Source organism: Miscanthus floridulus, chromosome 5 (assembly GCF_019320115.1).
Source record: "Miscanthus floridulus cultivar M001 chromosome 5, ASM1932011v1, whole genome shotgun sequence".
In the NCBI taxonomy this organism is placed as follows: Eukaryota; Viridiplantae; Streptophyta; class Magnoliopsida; order Poales; family Poaceae; genus Miscanthus; species Miscanthus floridulus.
In genome coordinates, this window is record NC_089584.1 from 27,235,980 (window position 1) to 27,258,985 (window position 23,006).

Sequence of the window (23,006 nt, forward strand, 5' to 3'; positions counted from 1 at the left end):
ACTGTGTAATTAGTTTTATTTTTTATTTATATTTAATGCTTCATACATGCGTCCAAAGATTTGATGTGACGGAGAATCTTGAAAAATTTTACAAAATTTTAGAAACTAAACACCACCTTGTTTTCGCAAGAAGAGATAGAATGGGCCCAAAGGCCTAAGGACCGAACCCCGATCCGCTTATGGGATGTCACGGGCCGACCATCAGTGACCGTCCAGCAGATCCGTCGGATCAGAAACCCTAGCCAGGGAGGCTCTCCTCTATTAAAACCCACTTCGCACCCCAGCGAGCGGAGTCTTCCCTAGGGTTTCGTCGCTCCCAGCCGCCGCCGCTTCCGCCTAGCCAAGCGCAGCCGCCGCCGCAGCACATCTCTCTCGATCTCAGCCATGGCGGAGGTGGAGCAGCAGCAGGACGGGGTGAAGCTCTTCAACCGCTGGACCTTCGATGATGTCCAGGTACGCGAATGGCTCTTCGCATCTCTGCTTCGATTCTTCAGCCCTGCTGCTTCTAGCAGCGGATTGAACTTGAATGGAAAAATCTACAGGTGAACGACATCTCGCTGAACGATTACCTGGCGGTGTCGCCGATGAAGCACGCGACGTTCCTGCCCCACACCGCGGGCCGCTACTCCAAGAAGCGTTTCCGCAAGGCGCAGTGCCCCATCGTCGAGCGCCTCACCAACTCCCTCATGATGCACGGGCGCAACAACGGCAAGAAGGTCATGGCCGTCCGCATCATCAAGCACACTCTGGAGATCATCCACCTGCTCACTGACGCCAACCCCATCCAGGTTGTCGTGGACGCAATCATCAACAGGTACTGTCTTGCTCCCCTGTCCTCGCTCCCAATTCTCTGTAGTCGTCCTGTCAGGCTAATAACATCTTAGAGAGTTGGTGTTACTAATATCTAAACCCCCTTAGAAATGCGGATTTTTTTTCGTGAATCCTGAGTTTTTCCTGTGTAATTCAACTGATTCCTATTAAATCCATGTATATTTCCTAGCTTTCGAAAGGGAGTGTTATTTGATAGGGCTATGATATCAAATCTATAAATTAGTTCTGTTCTGGTTCCAGTTACTTATACATTTGATAGCATGATCTTGGACAAATGCTCAGCTGTTGAAATTTGAGATGAATGCCATGGTGCAGTTCTCCATTATATCAGATTGTGCTGTTGTACATGTTAGATCTTTGAAGCTGTGTGACTGATAGTTGATCAATATGGTGAAGCACCGTACTGTTTCCAATTCCAATTCAAAATGTGAATTTATTGTCTGGTGAGGACTTTTATGTGCACTTGTGTGCATGGTGCATGTTAATAGCTCTTCAGTTGTTATTTTTTATGTCAAGAATGCTCCATTTAGTCGTTTACACCGTGCCAGCCAAATGATGTGCTTTGAGATGTCAAACTATAGCTCAAACTATTGTTTACATGTTGTCTCGAGCTGTCAAACTGATGTGATGTGCTGCTATTGTCTTGCAGTGGACCCCGTGAGGATGCCACCCGTATTGGTTCTGCTGGTGTTGTGAGGAGGCAGGCTGTGGATATCTCCCCCCTGAGGAGGGTGAACCAGGCCATCTACCTCCTCACCACTGGTGCCAGGGAGAGCGCTTTCAGGAACATCAAAACCATTGCTGAGTGCCTTGCAGATGAGTTGATCAATGCTGCCAAGGGCTCTTCCAACAGGTATATATGTTGTCTGGCTACATTTGGGTTGCTTCTTTCCTATATGTAAGTGTTTTTAAGTCATTTCATGTGATGTGAAATTGTGCTCATTCATGGCAATTCTTGTTACAGCTACGCCATCAAGAAGAAGGATGAGATTGAGCGTGTTGCCAAGGCCAACCGTTGAGTGGAGCTTGTATCCTGGTGCACTTGCACTGGAACTTTTATGTTGCTGGCAGTCGTATTGGTTCTTGTTTTTACCAATGTTAAGACTTCTTGAGACCTATATCTGTGGTTTTGGTTTCAGTGAACAATGAAAATTACTGAGAAATGTAGTTCTTTTTGGGGCCGAAATGCGAGGTGCATGGTTTATCGAACCCCAGTTCTTGGTCATTTTCTTATTCTATATTGTCTGTATTATGCATGCACACAGATGATTCTGCTGGTGAATTGTGAGTGCTGTGTTGGTGTCAAGCCGTTGGCTAGCGATGTTGCCATGTAGTTTTTGTTGGACGTAGACATCACCGGTTCAATGTTTTCAGTCTTCTGCGGTTCAGGCAATTGATGATATTGGTCAAACTTGAACTCAGTTTCTAGAACTAGTTTTTCAATCAAAATATTTAGGCTATATTCTTTTAAAATAGAGCAACAACCTAGGCTTAATGAAGTTTTATAAAACCATTCACACACTAAAGACCTTGTATCATTTTTTCCCGTGAAATTGTATCTTGAAATCATGTTGGCCAGTAAGAATTGGCATTTTAGTCATTTTCTTTCATGCATGCAGCTGGACATCGTTCATTGTCATTGCGTTTTGTTTTTTTTTTAACGTGAAAACAATGAAGTGTTTATGGTCTTTTAGTTATGTTCTTGATATTTATTATATGTCTAATATAGAAGAAAAATGGTTCAGAGCTGGTGTTTATGGACCTTCATTCTGTTCTTAAAAAGAAAAGGCTGCATCTCAATTTTTTCCCTAAAGTACTTGACGTAAACGTGCTTGTATGTCATAATAAATTAATAACCAGCTTGCCTGTGTTTCGTGGGATCAGCATGTATTTGTCTTTGTTTTCTGACCATTAAAATCTGATGAGCTTCCAAACAATTCAGCAGGGCCTGGGAATTCATGCCATACAGGTACAATTGTTGTTGACTAGTTCCACCTAAGTTTTATTGATGAAGCTAAGCAGCACTTGTTGATACAAGCACAATTGTTGCTCAATAGTTCCATCTCTGGAAAAAAAAAACTCAGGTATTGCATTAAGATGACCTTTTCACGTAGTTCGAAAAAAATCCGAATCCCTGCTCCGCCCATACACAATGGCGCCGTAGGCCATGTGAGAATGATACTGGTGTCTCACTTGTATCAACAAAGCATTGTTTGATTATATCTAAATAAAAGAATTTTATCAATGGTGCCTGAAAATATTACATCGGACACGTATGCAGAGGATATGGAAGTGCACACAGTGGTGAAAAAAATGAACGACAAAATGGTAAACGACCGCCAGATATAATTGGGTCTGTTCGCTTGAACTTATCAGTCGGCTTATCAGCTACAATATTTTTTTTCCACAATAAATCAGCTTTAGACGTTTTATCATCCGGCTTTAATACCAGCTGAACAGACCAAAATAACAAAAGCGTTCAATGGCACAAGCAAATTTAGGTCCCTCTTAGACAAAAACAAAAATATCACATGAACAGTCAGATCCCTAACCATCGCTCGTGCTGAGTGCCTTATGACACTACTTCGTATAATTGAGGGGTCATTCGGCTGGTCTGAAACTTGGCTTGTTCGGTTTCTTTTTTCAGCCGGAATAATATTTTTCTCTCACAATATTTTTCAGCCAGAACAATGTTTTTCAGCCAAGTTTCATACCAGCGAACGAGGCCTCTGAATCACAACATCTGTATGGCAAGGTCCTGGTAGCGTCTTTTCTACGATGCATGCCACCCATATCGTCTTCCCATTTGCAGCCTCCTTCTACATGTGTCCTTGACCCTTGTCTTCCTTGTCCATTTTCGCGTGCTCCTCTTCCTCCTCATTAGACTTTTTTTTTTCTAAACAAGTGTTGGTGCAGTTAATCTTCTCTGCGGCAACTGTAGACATGCCTCCTTGATGAGATCACACGTCTCATGGTGCCAGATCGAAGTTGGCCTTGGTGTGGGTCGTCCACCACCGTCACCAAAGTACTCTAGATCCTATCCTTCTTCTCTGACCGCTCCACTCCCTCCCCATCGACAAGGTCGTTGACCACCATAGTATTGGCGCCAATCCCGATAAAGGTCACATCTTTTGTTTAGGGCTACCGCTTCTCCTTAGCCCTCCCCATCCACTCTGCTATTGTTGCCTTTCCCTTAGCCCAACCGGATCCATGGGACTAACACCCTGTTCACTTGATAGTATCAGCCATGATACTATGTTTTTCTCTCATAACAAAACAGCATCAGCCGGCTCATAAGTCACAGAAACGATCATGCGAATAGGGTGTAAGCTGTTATCCTCGAGAATGATGGATGGACTCAATGGGATGATTGATGAAGTCAACGCCATGCGCATCTTCAACCTTAGGGTCTCGCTTGAGATTTTGATGTCTCTACTATCCCTTCATTTCGATACCTCTATTGGGATTTTTGAGTTAGTGCTTAGAGCAAGTATAATAGCAGGCTATAAGCCGACTAAATGCTGAGGTGGAGGAGAGAGGGGAGGAGAGAGAGGAGAAGCGGGCTGTAAGCTTATAGCCGGCTTGGGCACAAGAACCAAGAAAATCTGTGAGAGAGACAAGTGGGCTATGTATTAACTGTAAAGAGCTAACTACTATATGAGTGAGCTGAGAGAAGACTGCAAGAAACCTTACAACCAATAAGCCGGCTGTATTATTAGCCTTGCTCTAGTAGGCTGCGTGGATGTGCTTGTAGCCTAGTGACAAAGCTCAAGGGTAGAGACAAGTCAGTGAGGGTTTCGAACCGTGTGCGCACATGGTCCCCAATGAAAATCACGAATAGAGTGCCTTTAAAAAAGTCCGTACACACTTTATGTATTGTTTTCATTATACTAATACTAATAATAAACAAAATTCAGTATGCGTTGACATTGGATGTCTATTTTTTCCAAGTCCATGCTATTTTTGCAAATACTAGTACATTATTTTATCTGAAATTGATGTATTTTCTTTCTTGCTTTCCAAGACAAACGGTCACGTTTTTCGGTCATGTGTCCGTGCCCACCAGGCGCAGGCGCAGGCGCAGGCCACCAGCAACGCAGTTTTACACAGTAGCACAAGGGATTCCGTTTTGCATCTGGTGAGCGCAGGGTCCACGATTCCTTCCTGCCACCACAGCCTCGTCGCATCGTGCCCGTCCATCCACTCAGCAAGGGCGCGGGACGGACCGAGCGGCGCCGGCTCGAGCCTGACCGTCCCGCACTGGCGCACGAACCCTAGCTAGTAGCCGTCCCTGCCCCCTTCCCCTTCGGAGCTGCTGGCTGGATTCACCCCCCACCTCTCCCTCGCGGGTCCCGGGCCGGCGCGACGCAAGGCAAAGGCAAAGGCGGCGGAGGTGGCGCTGCAGTCCACCAGTGAGCGGCCATGGTGCTTGGCAAGGTCGCCATCGTCATCGGCTCCGGTACGCTTCCACCCGTCCAGCTCTCCGCACGGGGTCCCTGCCGCCCCCTTCCTTCGCCCTGATCTTCGATTCGAGGGCGGGGCGGGGGCTGTGGCGCGCAGTCATGGACCCTCTTCTAGGGTTCTTCCGTTTCTCTCTTGCTCTAGCCCCGCGACGCATGCTGTGCCTTGGGGTTGGCTCTCGCCTCTTTCCTCGCAATCGAGCCGATTGAATTGCTACCCACTTCAGATTAAGCTACTGTAGACCACCACTCTAGTGTACTGCATCGACATGGTCTCTTCGGTTAATTAGTTTGTGCGTGCTACCTGCATGCTACACAAGCTACCAATCACCCACCTTAGATTGAATACGTTCTGGTTCTGTTTTTGTATTGATTTGCAAATGACTAGCAGTCTCCGAATAATTGCAACGAAGCAATAGATTATTCAGCTGTTGTTGCCGCTAGTTTGTGCGCTTAATTGTCACACCATGTCACCATCACGCTTCCCTTTGCAGGAATCGTCGGATCAGTACTCACAGGCGGTGAGTCTGGCCTTCCCGACTTCAGGGATGCAATCTCTGGTGCTTTCAAGGTCTCACCACCCCCTTGCCTATCTCTCTGCATGCCTCCTCTTTTAAGTCCTTATTAGGCATCGGCTTCTTCCTCCCCTCTTTACAGCCAGCATCATTAATTCGATATAAGCTAGTTTTACCTCACTACCTATTTTATCCTCTTGTCTTCAGTTCTTGACCAAGAGTGCAAAGCAAGGCAAGGATGGGCCGTCGACCAGCAGTCCACATACTGCTCAGTTGTTGACCCAGGTTTTTTGCATGCTTTTTTCTATCCTTTAACACCAATTGCATGTATCCATTACTCATCAGGTCAAGTGTTTCAGGTCAATTATCTCAGAGAGGAGCTGCAAATGTTGTCTAAATCAAATCATGTTGCTATTGTCACTGTTGATGGTAGACCTGGTTAGTGCTTTCTGTGATTCTCTATCCTGTTTCTTACAAGTTAACTTAGAGCAAGACTAGCTGCTGGCTGTAAGGTTTCTTTGCAGCCTTCTCTCAGCCCACTCATATAGTAGTCAGCTCATCACTATTAATACATGGCCCCAGCGGCGGATCCAGGAAATATTTTAGGGGGGACTGAACAACACATAATGCTCGATCTTAAGTCTCAGCCCCCCTACACTATAGAACTTTGTCTAAAAATTCATAGGGCTCTACAGTATTTTCCATAGCTCCGGTACGGGTAGGGGGGGCTTGAGCCCCCCCCCCCCGGCCTCACCGTTGGATCCGCCCATGCATGGCCCACTTGTCTCTCTCACAAACTTTCTTGGTTCTTGTGCCTAAGCCGGCTGTAAACTTACAACCCGCTTCTGCTCTTTCTCCTCTCCTCTCTTCTCCACCTTAGCATTTAGCCAGCTAGCCTGCTATTATACTTGCTCTTATACTGTCCTTTATCTTCTACTCCCTCCGTTCCAAATTATAAGTCGCTTTGACTTTTTTGGTTCATCCATTTTGCTATGTATGTATACATATTATTATATCTAGATGCATAGCAAAATTGATGTACCAAAAAAGTCAAAGTGACTTATAATTTGGAACGGAGGGAGTACATGCTAATGATCTTTTTACCTGCTGGCCTTCATCTGAAAACCGGTCATCAAAGGAAAAAAAAATCTTTGTTCATCCTGCTGTTTTCGAAGGTCCTGTTTGGTTCAGCTGTAGACTGTAGCTAATAGAAAGCTGCTAAAAAACACTCTAGCTGATCCAAACAGCCCAGCTTGAGCTATCCAACCACCCTGCTTATAAAATGCTATTAGCTGCCCCCCCCCCCCCCCCCCCCCCCCCCCCCCTCCCCCAACCCCACCCCAAAAAAAAAAGAAGAAGAGGATCAAAACAGGCCCTAGCTTACTAGGAATTGGTACTTGATCATAGATGTGTTTTTTTCCACAGAATGCTTGGTGATTTATTTTATTTTAAGAGTAGTTAAATTTTTAGCCTTTAGTTTTCAAGTAACTTCATTGACTTTTGGACCGATGATAGCAAAATTTTCATGTTGCAGGCCCTGGTGCATATGGTATAACAGCTGTTGTTATTGGAACTATTGGCTATTTATTCATAAGATGGAAGGTACATCTTTCGTTTTTAATTTGGTGAAAGGATAATATTGCTCAGAAAGTATATTAATCAAATCTATATTAGATTGTACTGCTGGCAGCAAGTTCTCTTTCTTACCATTTTAGTGAATGGTTATACACTAAACTGTGCGAATGCTATTCCTACTATACCATTTGATGTTTGGCCAATGTCAATTCCACTAGAGCTAACTTTATGATTACAGGGGTGGAAACTTTCTGATATGATGTTTGTGACGAAGCGTGGGTTATCAGATGCTTGCAATGTAGTGGGGAAACAACTGGATCAGGTTTCAGAAAGTGTTAATGTAAGTTTCTTCTTCCATCTTTCACTGTGGTGTTACTATTAGACCTTCAGGTTCTCATATGCGCGTTGCAGTGATCCACATATCTTATGCTACCCCCTTAAAATAAGTACTAAGGTGCTATATAAATTTCTAAAATTTGTTAACTTTCTTCATTTGTTCATCCAAACTTAAACATACACCTCATTAGATTAAAGGCTGTTTGATTAAAACATCAATGGACCAACAATTCGCAACAGAACCGTTAACAATTCGCAACAGAACCGTTCTTACGATGGTTGTTTCCTATATCATTATGATTCTATACCTTATATTTGTATTCCTGCTGTGTCCATATACGTGGCACTTTTGACCAGTGAATTCAAGAACATAGTAAGTTGGCCATTACACCCTCCTCATTAAACAAGGTAGTAAACTATGGTGATTGGTAAGCTTACATGATAAATTTGGGGAAATGTGCCTTTGAGAGAGCAAGTATTTAACGAAAGTTTTGGCCAAAAGTATCAAGTAAGTAGAAATAGAGTGAGTATGCTTATGTACAGTTTTGTTTTTGAAGTCTCTATATGTGCATATACCAATCATACTTTTTAATATAGATGAATTCTATATACTTTCAAGTCCCTATGCCATATTTTGACTGGAAAGAGGAAAAAAAATGACCCAATAAGAAAAAAAAAAAGATTCCTTGGCTTCACCGTATATGACTCCAGTCATTAGATTAACTTATTTTGATGGCAGCATCTAGGTGTTCTGACTCTTACTGTTGCATCTGGTAATCTACTTATGTGAAATATTTTCATATCAGGTTGCAAAGAGACATCTTGCTGGAAGGATTGATCGTGTAGATTGTAGTTTAGATGAATGCCGAGAAATTACAGAAGCCACAAGGGAAGAGGTTTGAATCTTACCCATATGCTTTGCTTTTATCAAGATCTGGTGTAATTTAGTGGAGACTGACAAAATTATTTCATAGGTTACAATCATCCATGGAGATCTAAGTGCCTTCCAGAAGGAAATGGAAACAGTTCATCTTGTAGTTCGTAGTTTGGTAGGTACATTGTACCATGCTTATTTCTCCCTTTCTGTCCAAGATGAACTGATTCACTCGTAGTGCTAACTACAAACTGATTACCTGTTGTGTTGCAGGAGACAAAGCTTGGACGCCTAGCTTATACTCAAGTAAGTAGATATTTACATCACTGACTCATTTTTCTCCTAGCGACTCAATTATGTTTCTAATCTCATACTGAAATGTCTTAGGATCGGACAACACGAGGAATATATGACTTGTGTGAATTCACTAAAAAATTGGATCAGAGCCCGAAGGCTGATACTCGTCAGGCAAGTCAACACATTCACTGCTTATGAATTTATTGTGAACATTATCATGTTGAGCCTATGACCTGTGAGAAGTTTGAACCTCAGTCCTCTTATAATTTTCTAGGGCAGAACTTTGTTTATAAACGAAAATGTAGGTGACCATTGTTGCACAGATTTCAGAGTGACACCAACTTGATGCATTTTATGGAATTTGGCAACTATCTTGTTTCATCCTTGCTGATTGTTATTATTCATACAATTTTCAGGTTACATCATCAACTCCTCGTCCTGCTATTGAATCCTCAGAGAGAATTGTTAGGGTAAAATTATTGAGATACCTTACATTTTTAAAAATTTGGATCTTCACTAATTGATCTTTTTCCCCACAGGCTGCTTCTTTGCCCCCAGCTATGGAACCAGAGTCTCCTAGAATAGAGGCACCTAAGGTCAGGTTTGGTTTCTTGTTTGAGAATACAATTGACCTGTCTTGTTCCATCTGATAGAATTTGCTTTTGTAGGTTGTGCGCTCATCTACAATCATGTCAGCATCGGGACTTAGTTTGCTAGCTGGAACTACAATACCACCTAAAAGAGTAAGACACTGATCAACTAAGGTGCTTTGTGATTTAAAATTAGTTTTGTTCATGATTTGTTCTGTCTAATGATCACTGTGCACATTGATAAGACAATTAATATATTCGCTGTCTATGCAATGCATGAAGGGCGGGCCTGGTGCAAGCGGTAGAGTCTTACCGCCTGTGACCGGAAGGTCCCGGGTTTGAGTCGCGGTCTCCTCGCATTGCACAGGCGAGGGTAAGGCTTGCCACTAGGAATGAAAACGGATCGGATACGGACGGATATCACCGATATTACATTTGTTTTCATATTTCTGTCCGGATTCGGATTCGAATACAGATAGTGTCAACTATGTCGGATATGATACGATTGGATATTGACATCATAAATATGCGATTTGAGTATTCGGATACGGATACGGTATCGGATGTTGGATATCCGGACTCGGATACGGACATATCTCAACCCCGCTAAACGGATTCGGTTTCGAATACGGTCGGAAAATATCCGTACCGTTTTCATCCCTACTTGCCACTGGGTACGCCCCTATGCAATGCATCTCGATGGATGGAACATATGAAAGACAACTGAGTGGCGCGTGTCATATATTGTGATAATATGTTTTGTTTCTCATTTATTCTGTTCTGAAATAAGTGTATATATTTGTTGTCACCTTCGTAATTCTCTGTAGCATATTAACTGAGCCTACTTTGGTTCTGCTGTGTTGCCACATACTTTGGAGTAGTGTAGTAGTTTTATTTTCACTTTGCGCTTTACATTCCAATAACAAAAATGGTAAAATCTAGTAATATATAACATTCTTTAACCAGTATATATAGGTTTAAGTATTCATAAAGAAGCACAATAATAGCTTTAATAAAAATGTACTGTTTGACTGTTGTCTGTTGTTGAACTTTGACCCTATCCACCTTTCACCTAGTTGGACAAGTATCATCTGTTCACTGTGTTCACTTCTACAGATAGTGTCTGCGATCTGATGGTATTAATTTGCATTCATGCAGCGATATAATTAAGAGTTACAATTTCTTTTGTTAAACTCAAACCATGATTTGCCTATACTCAGAATTTGCAGCATAAGCTATTAGTAACTCCTTACATATGCAGGATCAACCAGGTGCTCTCAGCAGAGCAAGCTCAGTGAAGGAAGGACCCTCTGAGTTACCGAGTGGTGTGCGAAGCTCAGCAGAACCAAGCCCCAGGAGATCTGGCGGTTCAACCCTGTTTGGAGGGCTTGGGTTTCTAAGGAGCTACACCAGCTGAGACGTGAGTGCTCAGATAGGTGACTTTTTATCCAAAGAGGCCATCAGCTTGAGCTGTATATGTAGGTATAGTAGAAAACAGGGCAGTTGCCAAAAGGACGGCTCCCTTTTCCTATTGGGAATTGCGAATTTTTGTAGGAACTAATACCTTGCAGAGCAATGCCTCGATCCCAAGATACACACTTTAAATTATATACTGTTAAGTTAGATGCTGGAAGAGAAACATCCTGCCCCGTGATGGGGAAGGGTTGTATATTGCAGTGGTTTGTACTAGTAGAATACATGTTTGGGAAGGAGCAGTTGCAACTATATTTGTGCTTTTGTTGGACTCTACCTGCTGGCTGATGCTTGGATAGCATGTATGCAGCATTGTTGTTGCAGCTGCAGGCTGCAGCCATATCTGGAATTCTGGATTCATTCATGGTTGGATTTCCACCCAGAGCTTTGGGCTTCCTTTACTGAGTTATGCACGCTGTACTCGGTGTCCATTGACTGTGTATCTATAACCTTGTGGTGAAGCCGTGAAGGCAATAAGGCATGCACATTGCGCAACGATGCAGACATATAGCTGCAAGCAGTGGCGGCGGAATCAGGGAAAGAAAAACACGGATAACGTATATCTAGTTACTTAATAATAACAAAATATACCTAGAAAAACCGGAACGGCTCCTAGTCCGGAACGGAGTGAGTATTGTTTAGTTTCATATTGCACAAGTCCAATAATTGCATCAAGAAAAAACAAGAGATTGAAATTGAAGCTGATTTTTTCTTTGAAAGACCAATGGAAGATGGGCACATATCCGTTATTGTGATCTTCAAGATCACGTTCACATGGCTTGGAAATCTTCCCTTAACCATTTCTTGTTGCAGTGCGTGTATAACGACTACCTTATTATGTGTGATGTGTCACATATTTGATATCGGACAAGCCTACGATTGAACTTCTACGGATGAATCTATCTACCCTACTAATGCACCAAGTTTTCTTCGCTTGATCCACCCAGAAAAGCGTCCCCCGTTGAGATGACCATCCTAAATGCACCCCAAAAATTGTACACACAAAACCAACCACATCCGAATTAACCGCCCAGATCTGTCCTCAATATTCTCTCTCATTACTCACGCACGATCCAACGATCAACATATTTTGTATGGTATTCCTCCTCCATGCGTCGTGGAAAAAGGAATATTGACGCGAGAAAAAATGACGCACGAGAAATCTGCGGCTCTTTCCACACGAAGTCCGCCTCCGCTCGATCTCCTGCCTCCGCACCTTCCTCGTCTCGCCGCAGCACGTACGTTGCCTCCGCAGCGGCGATCGTCAGGATCTTGTCACCCCACCGAGGACGCGGCGTCGGCCGGATCTAAGGACGCCCCAGCCTGGACGGTGATGGCAGACGAGGCCGTGGCACCGACCTAGGCGTCGGCCAAGATGAGTTTCGTCCACTGAGTCCGTGTGGGAGGAGCTACGGCGGGAGGCGCGCAAGCTGGAGGGCGACGTCGATGTGAAGCTCTCCTCCTACGCGCGCCTCACTCGCGACGAGCTGGACGCCCTGGTAAGCGGGATAGGCTTCGGGGCGGCCCGCTGGCTCGCGCCCCACGGCCTCCACATTGTTCTATCCTCCCACGACGCCGCTAAGGGCCAGGACGCGGCAGGGAGGATCCTGGCGGAGGCTCCTGATGACGTGGCCGTCATCGTGGAGTCCCGGCAGCGCCGACGTGATGACGGCGCATCGGTGGAGGCCTTCGTGGCCTGGGCGGTGGAAAACAATGGACGACACGCCGTCCTCGCCGCTTCCACCATGGTATGTGTCTGAACCCGCCCGCTCAAGAATCTCCATTCCATTCGTCAATTTTTTCTCGAACCTAGATTTCCTCTTCCAGCAGCCACCGCACGGACCATGGTGGTGACCATGCGGCCGATGCAGCATGCTGGACGCCACCATGAAGCAACGTGATGCAGTTTAGAGCTGCCAACAGGAGTGAATTTAAGTTGTAGGGCTGTCGCAAGCACACAAGGATCGGACTTTGCCATGGTAGTCACTGGTAAGCAAAGCGGGCTGCTTGACCAGCCAATAGCGCACACCACTTGCTCGACAAAATTCCTCAACGCCAACAGTTGGGTGGGAAATTGTCTCTGAGTTTCGATGGTTCTTTTCTTTATTTCACTTTGTTAGTTTCGAATGCTTTGACTTTGTGTTGATCTGTTATATATTTTTTCCTTAACAATTATATTTGAACTGCTTACTTATTTAGGTTCTTGGTGAAATGGAATCTTGGAAGAGCAGATTTTAAATGTTCTGGGGTCCAGTAAGACTTGCTTGTCCTCCTCCCCCAACAGAAACACACATACACCAGTCAGTTCCATCTGATGCTACTCTTACCAGTTCTTTTCGATCTTCAAATGAACTCAGGTAGTGTGATTATATTGATAGATTATATTGACCGTATCTTAGCTAAGTTCTCATATGAGCTATATCACTGCACATATATCATAGGGAAGAGGAAATAGTGGCAGATCACCACCGATAGAGTATTGTCGCCTCCATTGCAACAGAACAACGAAACTCTTTCGCATTTATAGACCAGGTATTTGTTTTGCCAGCTGTCATTATTTTAAATCCATAAATAGAATTGGTTACTCTTTTGCTGAACCCATCATCATATGTTTCAAATTGTGAGTTTAATAAGTGCAGTTGTGTACTTGTGGTTGGTGTCCCTTATGCTCTGAAATGACTTACACGAGAAAACCAAATGGTGGTCGTCCCCCATTGATGACTTCCACGAAAAAACAAAGCTGTCCTAATTGTTCAATTGCAACCTGGTAATTTTTCTTTCACATAAAAAAAAAATTGGTGCTTTACTCAGCTTCCTATCACTTTGGTTGTTTCTTGGAAAAAAATGTAGTTATTTGGTTGTTGTCGTGTGCATCGCTGTCGTTGCGTTAGCACGGGCATTATACTAGTGATCCAGTGGTTCACTAATTCTTGCCGTTTCCCAAGGGGTTACCCTCGAACCGGTTGATCCTGAAGCTGCCGAGCTCCACGCCGGCCTCCGTCGCTGTCCTCTCCTCGCCATAGATGGCCATCTCGGCCAGGATCCTCCCCACCGCCGGCGCCATCTTGAACCCGTGCCCTGAGAACCCAGCCCCGACCACGACGTCGTTCCCGAACTCGCCGCCGAGGAAGTCGATGACGAAGTCTTTGTCTGGCGTCATGGAGTACATGCACGACACCCTGGAGACCGGCCCGCCGGCGGTGTCCACGTGGTCGGGCAGGAACTCCTCGATCCACCGGGCAACCCGCTCCTCCACGCCACCGCCACCGTGGGCCCAGTCGCGGCCGTCGGGGTCGCACGGCGGGCCACCGTCGTAGTTGATCTTGATCAGGCCCGGCAGCTCCAGCGACGGCGTGCCGTACACGTGCGGGTCGCCGTAGCTGGAGAACGTCGGGAAAGCGGACTCCGCCGCGAGGTCCCGCTCGCGGCCGGGCTTGATGCGCCAGTACAGGACCATCGTGTGCAGCGGCTGGATGGGGAGCTCCAAGCCGCCGGCGATGGACCGGACCAGCTTGCTCGCCCACGCGCCTACCGTCACCACGCACTTGCCGCCGTGGAACTCGGTTCCGGCGCTCGTCGTCACCACGACGCCTCCTCCCTCCTCCTCGGGTCCCTTCCTGACGCCAACGACCTCCGTCTTGTCCCTGATCACGGCGCCCTTCTTGACGGCGAGCGCCTGGAACATGGCCACGGCCTTGGTCGCGTTCAGGACGCCGCCGCCGCGCTCGCTCACCGCGGTCACCCACCCGTCGCCGTCGGGGACACGGAACGCGCCGCCCCACCTCCGCGCCAGGTCCGCCTCCTCCTCGGCGCCGGGGTCGCTCCTGATGGCGGCGAGCAGCGACGCGTTGCTGCGCGGGCCCATGGAGAGCTGCGGCGCCGGGGTCAGCACGCTGTAGCCCGACTCGGCCTCGGCCTCCGCCCAGAGGCGGCGCGCGAGGCGGACCATCGGCGGGTACTGCGCCTTGGGGTAGGCGTCGCGGATGGTGCGTGACTCGCCGTGCGACGAGCCCAGATGGTGCAGCAGGTCGAACCGCTCCAGGAGCAGGACCCGCGCGCCGCGGGCCGCGGCCGCGTGCGCCGTGCAGCTGCCCATGATGCCCGCGCCCACCACGATGACGTCGAAGTCGAAACGGTGGCCGGCGGCAGCGGCCTCGGCTTCGGGGCCTGCGTTCGCGGCGGCCATGGCGCGCGCGAACGAGTTCGATCGGTGGCTTCTTGACGCACGGTGAAGTGACAAGGCGAGTGTTGTGCCACTAGCTGTGGCAGCAAGAGTGACTAGCAATTGCAAGCAGTGGTCCTCGAAGTCATTATAAATAATACTCCTGCAGTAGGGTTGAGCTGATTGTCTCGTGTCGTTTGGGATAAGTTTTTTTCTTTACCTGATGCCGTGATTCCTACCAGAACCTACAGTTTCATTGTGAATCGCACATTATACTATCTCCGTTATAAGAAGTTTTGGTTTTATAGATGCATTCATTTTACTATCCATCTTAACATAATGCATATCTAATCGCAGAGCAAGAGGTATGTACCTAAAAAAGTCAAACTTCTTATAATTTAGAACGGAAGGAGTATCCTCGTGAAGAAAAAAGGAAACAGAAATACATACATCGATTGGCATTGTAAAGTTATCCCCATCCTATCATGGGAACCCAATGACATGAGCACATCTTTATAGCTTCGAAGCTTCCGAATGGGTTGCTTGAACTTTTAAATTGCAAATTCGGGTTATCAATTTGAAACAATGGAAAAAGAATTGTATCCATAAATCAATTTCAATATTACAGGACTTGTGTTAGCTCTGGACGCATCAGAAAACGTAAAAGCTCGGTAAAAACACGTGTATATGCACGTACTTTCTACGAAATTTTGTCATAGTGAAAGGACTAATCATTTAAAATTTCTGTTAGAACACATATCGAATAAGTATACGTCCCATTTAACGCCAAAGTTAAGTTTCAATGTGAGATGTGAGCAACTGAAAACGCCATTTATTTTTAAATTTGAAGGTATCCATCAATCATGACTTTTTTTGTCTTTGCGAAAGCTATCAATCATGACTTTGACCGTAATATAAATAATTTTTGTTTGGAAGGGCAATCACGAATCACAGCATTGCAGCCGGTGATTTTTGTAAAAGACAAAGGAAGGCCTTTTTATTGTTTTCTGTATGAAGGTTTTTAGTATCTCACCAACCTTATCCTACTGTCCGGGCGTGCCGTCAGTACCTACTATCTCCCTTCTATGCATATGCAGAATTAATTCGTGACTCCGTGAGGCAAATAAGTATACAAAACTCTAATGGAGAGAGCCACGCAGAATCACATTTCAGGGTTTTATATTGCTTTTTTTTCCAAAGAAAGGGGACTTATATTAAATTTTGGTATAATAAATCCCAAAATTACACATGAAAAAAATCTAAAATAAAAAATATATAATATTCTATCCAGATTTTTCGATCGTCTTCTTCCCCAATGGCTTTCCTCGAACGCCAGAGCCAAAGTGCAACCCTTATGCCAACCGAATCCAACGGCCAACCCAAAAATATTGAGCATGCCGCAAGATCCAACGCTTCGAAACCAATCCAAATCGCTGAAAAAATATCGACAGTTGCATCGTCAGGTTTGACATAGGATGCAAATTTATAACCTTGACCTTGATTTTCTCTCCGCGACCATCGATGACGAGATCGATGACCCGGAGTCGCTGTCCTCGTAGGGGCTCCCAGAAGCACCCCTTCTCCTTGTAGATAAAGGCTACAAATTGATCGCCTACCGATGACACCTGCAACGTCGATCTCGTCATGGCAATCACCAAAGTCATTGCAGGACACACAATTCTGACAAAAAATCATTTGATTTTGTTGGAAATTTATTATCCTGATTAAGAAAAAAAACTACGAGAAAAATGATAGGTCTACTCCCCTTCTTTTGAGTGAAGTCCCCTCCCTCTCTTGTCTCCGGCAGACTCAATCCAAAAGGAAAGGGGGCCTAGGCACGACGACGGCAGCAGCGGGGTAGGCGGAGCGAGGAGCAGGTAGGTGGCGGCGGCTACGAGGATAAAGTCTTGACATCATGCTCTTTGTTGGTTTTACCTGGAGAAGGTCTTACCCTCGTGCCTACAGGTAAGACCTTCGTCTAAGCAATGGTCACGGATATAGTTTTATATTGCTAATACAGTGAAAGTTGTAACAGGCCTAGCATCTGAGTTGCAAGTTCGGCTCATAACAATGTTATATTAGGATCTCGAAGATACGAGGAAGGAACCAATACTTTGTCCATTAGCTGGTTAGATGGAACAGATTAGGACACTGCCAATTCCAAACTATAGTAAGAACTGCACCAGATATATCAATGATGCTAATTGCCAAGTCCAATCAAGATGCCAGAATCAAATTAGCACATGATTGTACTGTCGTTCGTGCACATGACACCGGCTGGTAATTAAGTACTCTATATTGATTGCGTGCTCAACGAGATGATCAAATCTGGACACCTTATTTCCCCAGAAAGATACCGAGACGAGAGGGGCACTTCTTGTGGGGATAATCGGCTCTCTTTTCCAGCAACAGTTTCTTTTTACTAAGAGCAAATGCATTCCTTCGTACCGTAAGTCCTGATCTCGGGAATGAAATAAAATCTTCCTTTTTCCAAAAAAAAAAGGTATCATAAGTCATCTCATACAAATTCATGTATCATTTTTTATGATACGAAGGAGGAATGAAGTGAGGAAAAAAAGTAGAATTTTACGATGTGAAGAAGAGAATAATGGATAAAAGAAAGAAGTCAATGTTTCATGAAACAACCGTATCATAAGTTAAAAATAAAGACTCAGACTACTAATGCACTATTATATGAGTTATTTCTATATAATTTTGTTATATACAAAAATTAAAAAATTATTAGTTACTATGAGACAACTTATTGAATATTGTCTATTAAGGACTCAAGATTATATAGTCTGCGGCTCCGTTTGCTTCGCTGAAAAAATAAGTCGAAACACTGTTACGGCTGATTTGTTAGGAGAGAAAAACACTATTTCGGCTAAAAAAATAAGTTGAAAAATACGAATTATAACAAACGAACCGGACCTGCGCTGTCTCTCAGCAGTGGGCAGCGGCAGTGGCGGCCATTATCGTTCGCCTCGTCGGCCAACGGAACATTGCCGGCCGTGGCGACCGGTGGCACCATACCAGCGGCAAAGAAGACAGCAACTCGCGGTCATGGGGGGCGTGAGGGCGTCGCCGCCGTTGCCCCCGCCGGCCGTCGCGGCGGAGCGCTGAGCTGCGGTGCGTCGTCGGCCACCCATGAGCGCGTGCGGGCGTGTTGGCTGGCAGCGCTCGGACGATTTTCACGCGCTGGGCAAATAGGTGACGTGGCCCATTTTTGGTCCGGTCCAGGTGGGCGAAACGGCCAGGACGCCAGTTGTCTTGGAATTGAGAGAATCAGCGAAGCTAATCCGCAAACTCTCCGACACATTCCAGCAATAACGAGTAATCGACTATAATACTCTCTCTATCCTGAAATATAAATAATCCAAGTAATTTTAAATATATTATGTGATAAGAAAAAATGACGCATATAACTCTCCCATATTACAATATAATATTTGGATCGGTAATAGACATTAACGGTAGACATGCATGTGAATATTGCTTTTTAAGTGTTCGTTCATATAGAATACCTTATATTTTGGTATAAATTTTAAACTCTCATTTCCTTAAATTTTAGGATGGAGGGAGTAACTCATAATATGCATTATTGGAGGTGTCCTAAACTAATGTTTGGTTCGAGTTACTACCGGCTCAGTCTACCCTTTAATAACATTTGTTATTTTTTTTCCCGCGTATAAGTTGAGTTTTAATTTTAATGTTGCTAGGTGATATGGGAGATCATACTTCATGTTAAGAAAGTACATTTTACTTTTATTGACCAACATCATACGGCGGTTGCTCTTTTGCTTCATCGTCTGGACGTGGTGTCAATCATTCCTGATCCCTATGCAATGGTGTGAATGGTCAGTGCTGCAATTCAGAATGGAACTGGCTCGCTTCTTTGGAGAAAACATCCTATAGTCAGTGGAGTGCGTACGCTGAAAAGGCTTTGATGCCGTCTTTACGTTGGTCATATGGAAAATCTCTGGAAAGAACGAAACAACAGTACATTTAGAGATGTATCAGCGTCGATAGACCAAACACTTCTTTTTCATCCGGCAGGAGGGAGGATTGTTGATTAAAGCCGGAGCAAGTAAGCTAGGTTACTTAGTCCATAAGTAATCATCCGGCAGGAGGGAGGATTGTTGATTAAAGCCAGAGCAAGTAAGCTAGGTTACTTAGTCCATAAGTAATCATGTTAGATGCTGAAGACCTAGAATTTAGAATTTAGGTTTATCTTTTCTCTTATACTTGAGCGGCCAAGCAGTCCGTACGACTATCACACAAGACCCCGAGATACAACGCTGCATCGGCTAATACACTTTGTGCATCCAAGATCCTCAGATGCAAAAAGTTTGCCCCCATGTGCATCCTCGTTGGATGCACCAGCGATGCACATGGGGGCATATGCCCTAGGGAAGTACCCTAACCAATAGTCATCCTTCAATCAATTAGTGAAGGGTTCGCGCGAGGCGTACCGACGATAAAGTGGAGCAGCTTGACGAGGGTAGGAGGAGGGCGAGAGGTGAGTCATCCGTCCGATTCAGCGACAGTGCTGGCCGTGGAGCTGTGGACGATGACAAGGTGCTACAAGTGACGGTGGCGGACAAGGACCTATTGGACTGCAACGTCTGCTTCAGCCCTCTAAAGCCACCCATCTTATAGGTTTACACGCCTAATCAGATCTTCTCTTTCCTTACCGTGGGCTTCCTTGCTACTAGTGTGTTTTTGTGCAGTGCACCGTGGGGCATGCCCTATGCTCGGGATGCATCAAGAACAAGAAGTTTAGCAGAGCTCGTAAGTGCTTTGTGTGTATCCTGCCTTTGCCTGATGAGGGCCATCGAAGATGCCCTGGACAAGATTTAGACTCCATCTGCTGCAGGTATCCCTACGGCTGCAACATTGCATACTACTTGCGCGACGAGCACTCAACACTATGCCTCCTCCAGCTCTGGAAAGCTCCTCGAAAAGCAGAAGAGGACCCGCTCCTTGAATTAAGGAGCCACTCAAAAGCTAAAAAGGAGTCCAAGACTCCACAACACCGAAGGAGTTCAAGAATAAAGAAGCCTAATAATAGGTTTGTCATGGACGACCCATGGTTACCATAGGCGGTCAAGTTTGCATGCGTTAAGATATCAAATAATCCCCAGACAAGTATGTGCATATTAATAAAGATTTTAGGTATGTAGTTTCTCTCTCCTGCGATGCACCTTAGAGGCAAAATCAACAGTACCCTACCCTACCGTCGTCGTACTAGAAGATAAAGTGGAGGAACTTGAAGAGGAGGCCATGTGGTACACCGAGATCCTAATACGCAAGATTGACCCTGCAATAGTGGTGGCAGGGGCGTAGGCAGGTATTTGGCAAGCCTTGTCTACCGCCTATTATATATATACACCAGTAAATACATATAAAATACATACGTCAATACAAGCTTGCCAGTCTGTACCCTGTTGGTTGTGGTCTTCTGGACCTTCTGGTGATGTGCTTGTGGCCTAGTGGGCTCTCCTTGATGGGCCTCAATTACTAGAAGTCCGGAACGAAGGAAGCTAATGGCGGCCTGATAGAATAGAGACCGACTCCTCGACTGCTTGTCTGCTCCGTCCTCCATTTTTTCGTATTCGAATCTGATTGGGGCGTAGAGTTTGCAAAGGCAGCGCCGCAGCGGCGCAAAAACTCGACGCGGACGCGGTGGCCGGTGGACGGCAGGGCGACGACTCGAGCGGTGGCCGGCCGACGGACGGCGGCGTAACGACTTGACGCGGCACCACGGTGGCCGGTGGTTCCGCTGCAAGTGCAACGATGGCACCAAAGAAGAAGAACAAATATGTGACGAAAGGTATTTTAAATTTCAGGCCATTACACACGGATGTAGCTTGTAGGTAATCTTTATTTAGTGAGGTATTTTAGGTGTCAGTGCTTTACTTTTGGATTTTTGTTATATTTGTTGCACAAAGTAATATATGCACTAATGCGTCCTTGCATGGTTGTGTTTGACCTTTATAAACCCGTCACATCTGGAAAACATTCCTGCTTCCGCAAAGACGCCAGTGAGCCGGTTATTGAGCTAAAACTTATCGCTCCAAAACTTTTGCGTTGGAGTTTTCAAGTCCGAGTTCAAACTAAATGTTGACTTGGAGTTTTCAAGTCCGAGTTCAAACTAAATAATGTTGACTGACGAATCTCCCGCCACCGAATGACCCAATTTACATGAAACTATCGAAGCTGTAAAAGGTCCTGCCATTGTTGCCTAATTTTTTTCATGTCCAACTTCCAACAATCTTTTTTTTCGGGACATACGTAGTGTGTGACCAGAAAAGCGTTAACACTAGTGTCTTGGTAGACATGGCACGGCGGGGTTAATTAATACTGGACGGCAGGCAAAGATTAGTAAATTTGCATGATATATAGATAGAATACATTATACATGAGATACCAAACTTTAATTAATTTGTATATCGAGTGAGTTGACCAGTTTTAATTTTGCTATATATATACCGCTGATATATAGGAGTATAGGTTAGCAGAAGGAAAACAAATAAAATTAAAATGCATTTCAGTCGATAATAAATAACAAAAAAAAAAAAAACGACGGACGTTCTCTGTCCCAATCGTAGAGTAGTCGTCGCTTTATCTGAAAACATATATACACACGACAGAAAAAAAACTGAACCTGACAACCTGTGGCGCAGCAAACGGCAACCGGACGTCATCGATCGGTTTATAATTAGCTTATTAATTGGCAGATGATGAGCCATTTGCTTTAGTTGGTGCTAAAGTCGGTCAGTACGTGCATATATCGATAGATAACTGACTGGAATATACATTTACAAGTTTTGTAGGTTCATCTCGAGTTCTCGATAACATTTTTAGTACCAAACCAAAATGAACAAACACAACTCGATGATGATCCAATTTAATAAGCCTCTCTGATCTGGTAATATAGGCCCGGCCCAGCCAGCAACGCAATGTTACCTTACCTTGCGGCTGGCGTACATGGGCCTAGACGAAGCGGACAGCCATCCTATCAGCCCAACTTTCCTCCAAAAAAACAAATTCAGCCCAACGTAATGTTCCAAATCCAGCGAGTTACGAGTAGGATAGTAGAGTACGGAGTAGAAGAAAATATACAAGTCACCAGGATTTGGAACATTTGAACTCTTCTTCAAGTGCCACCGCCTAGTTACTATGCATCCAACATTATCTGAAAATATCATGGTAATAGAATTTCTCCTTCCTCCTATGCAGATAAGTAAAGGTTACATCGCTGACAAATTTGTCAAGATTCAAAAAGAACAAAGAATAATGCAATTAGCTGTGGATAATTTAAGTATAGCAAGACATCCAACCATGATTTTTTTTCTCAAATACACAAAAAGTTTGTGCATCTTTGTATTAAACTCGAACGGAGAGAGAGCACTACGTGAAACTGCCTAACATCAATATTTTCCCTAAGAGCAACAACACTTCACGACGGGTTGTGTTCGGCTGCTCATATAAGCCAGCTTATCAGCCATGGTTCAGTATTTTTCTCTCCCAACAAATCAGCCGTACAAATCAGCACAAACGACTTATAGACCAGCCGAACAAGACCCAACGACAATGCCTAAATATCACAGGGAGAGCAAAGAAAAACAAATGAGAAAAAGGAAATGGTCGACTGGTAGAAAGACAATGGGGCAACAAGACGACGTCAACGACAACTAGGATGAAGAAATAAAGATGGAATGACAACCGACTACAGAGGCACAAGAGGTCCCAGACATCGAACCACGACTAGGACGAAACAAGGCATCTAGGGCACGAAAATTTGCAAGACACTGACTAAACATCAGCAGCAACCGACTACAGATGTTCAAAGCAAACACAAATAATTCGTATAAACATTAGCCTACGCTG

At 44.9% G+C, this 23,006-nt stretch overlaps 3 protein-coding genes across 3 annotated transcripts; 2 read left to right on the forward strand and 1 right to left on the reverse strand.

Moving 5' to 3' along the window:
• Positions 1-288: 288 nt before the first annotated feature.
• Positions 289-2,069, forward strand: LOC136451841 (small ribosomal subunit protein uS7-like). Its single transcript, XM_066452524.1, has 4 exons — positions 289-453; positions 543-814; positions 1,481-1,684; positions 1,796-2,069. The coding sequence occupies exons 1-4, from the start codon at positions 385-387 to the stop codon at positions 1,848-1,850; spliced, it is 600 nt and encodes a 199-aa protein (XP_066308621.1). The 5' UTR covers positions 289-384; the 3' UTR covers positions 1,851-2,069.
• A 2,928-nt stretch (positions 2,070-4,997) lies between these two features.
• LOC136449730 (uncharacterized) lies at positions 4,998-11,203 on the forward strand. The gene is made up of 14 exons (XM_066449894.1): positions 4,998-5,290; positions 5,786-5,862; positions 6,014-6,091; positions 6,166-6,244; positions 7,341-7,408; positions 7,620-7,721; positions 8,524-8,613; positions 8,692-8,766; positions 8,865-8,897; positions 8,979-9,059; positions 9,305-9,358; positions 9,428-9,484; positions 9,557-9,631; positions 10,740-11,203. Exons 1-14 carry the CDS (start codon positions 5,254-5,256, stop codon positions 10,893-10,895), a joined length of 1,062 nt encoding a protein of 353 aa, XP_066305991.1. The 5' UTR covers positions 4,998-5,253; the 3' UTR covers positions 10,896-11,203.
• Positions 11,204-13,564: 2,361 nt separating this feature from the next.
• On the reverse strand, positions 13,565-15,418 carry LOC136451842 (probable sarcosine oxidase). The gene has a single exon (XM_066452525.1). It carries the CDS (start codon positions 15,135-15,137, stop codon positions 13,875-13,877), a length of 1,263 nt encoding a protein of 420 aa, XP_066308622.1. The 5' UTR covers positions 15,138-15,418; the 3' UTR covers positions 13,565-13,874.
• Between the last annotated feature and the right edge of the window lie 7,588 nt (positions 15,419-23,006).

Coding starts and splice junctions, on each gene's coding strand:
- LOC136451841 (XM_066452524.1), top strand. CDS start 385: ATGGCGGAGGTGGAGCAGCAGCAGGACGGGGTGAAGCTCTTCAACCGC. Junction 815..1,480: donor GTGGACGCAATCATCAACAG/GTACTGTCTTGC, acceptor ATTGTCTTGCAG/TGGACCCCGTGAGGATGCCA. Junction 1,685..1,795: donor GCCAAGGGCTCTTCCAACAG/GTATATATGTTG, acceptor TTCTTGTTACAG/CTACGCCATCAAGAAGAAGG.
- LOC136449730 (XM_066449894.1), top strand. CDS start 5,254: ATGGTGCTTGGCAAGGTCGCCATCGTCATCGGCTCCG. Junction 8,614..8,691: donor CAGAAGCCACAAGGGAAGAG/GTTTGAATCTTA, acceptor ATTATTTCATAG/GTTACAATCATCCATGGAGA. Junction 9,632..10,739: donor CTACAATACCACCTAAAAGA/GTAAGACACTGA, acceptor TTACATATGCAG/GATCAACCAGGTGCTCTCAG.
- LOC136451842 (XM_066452525.1), bottom strand. CDS start 15,137: ATGGCCGCCGCGAACGCAGGCCCCGAAGCCGAGGCCGCTGCCGCCGGC.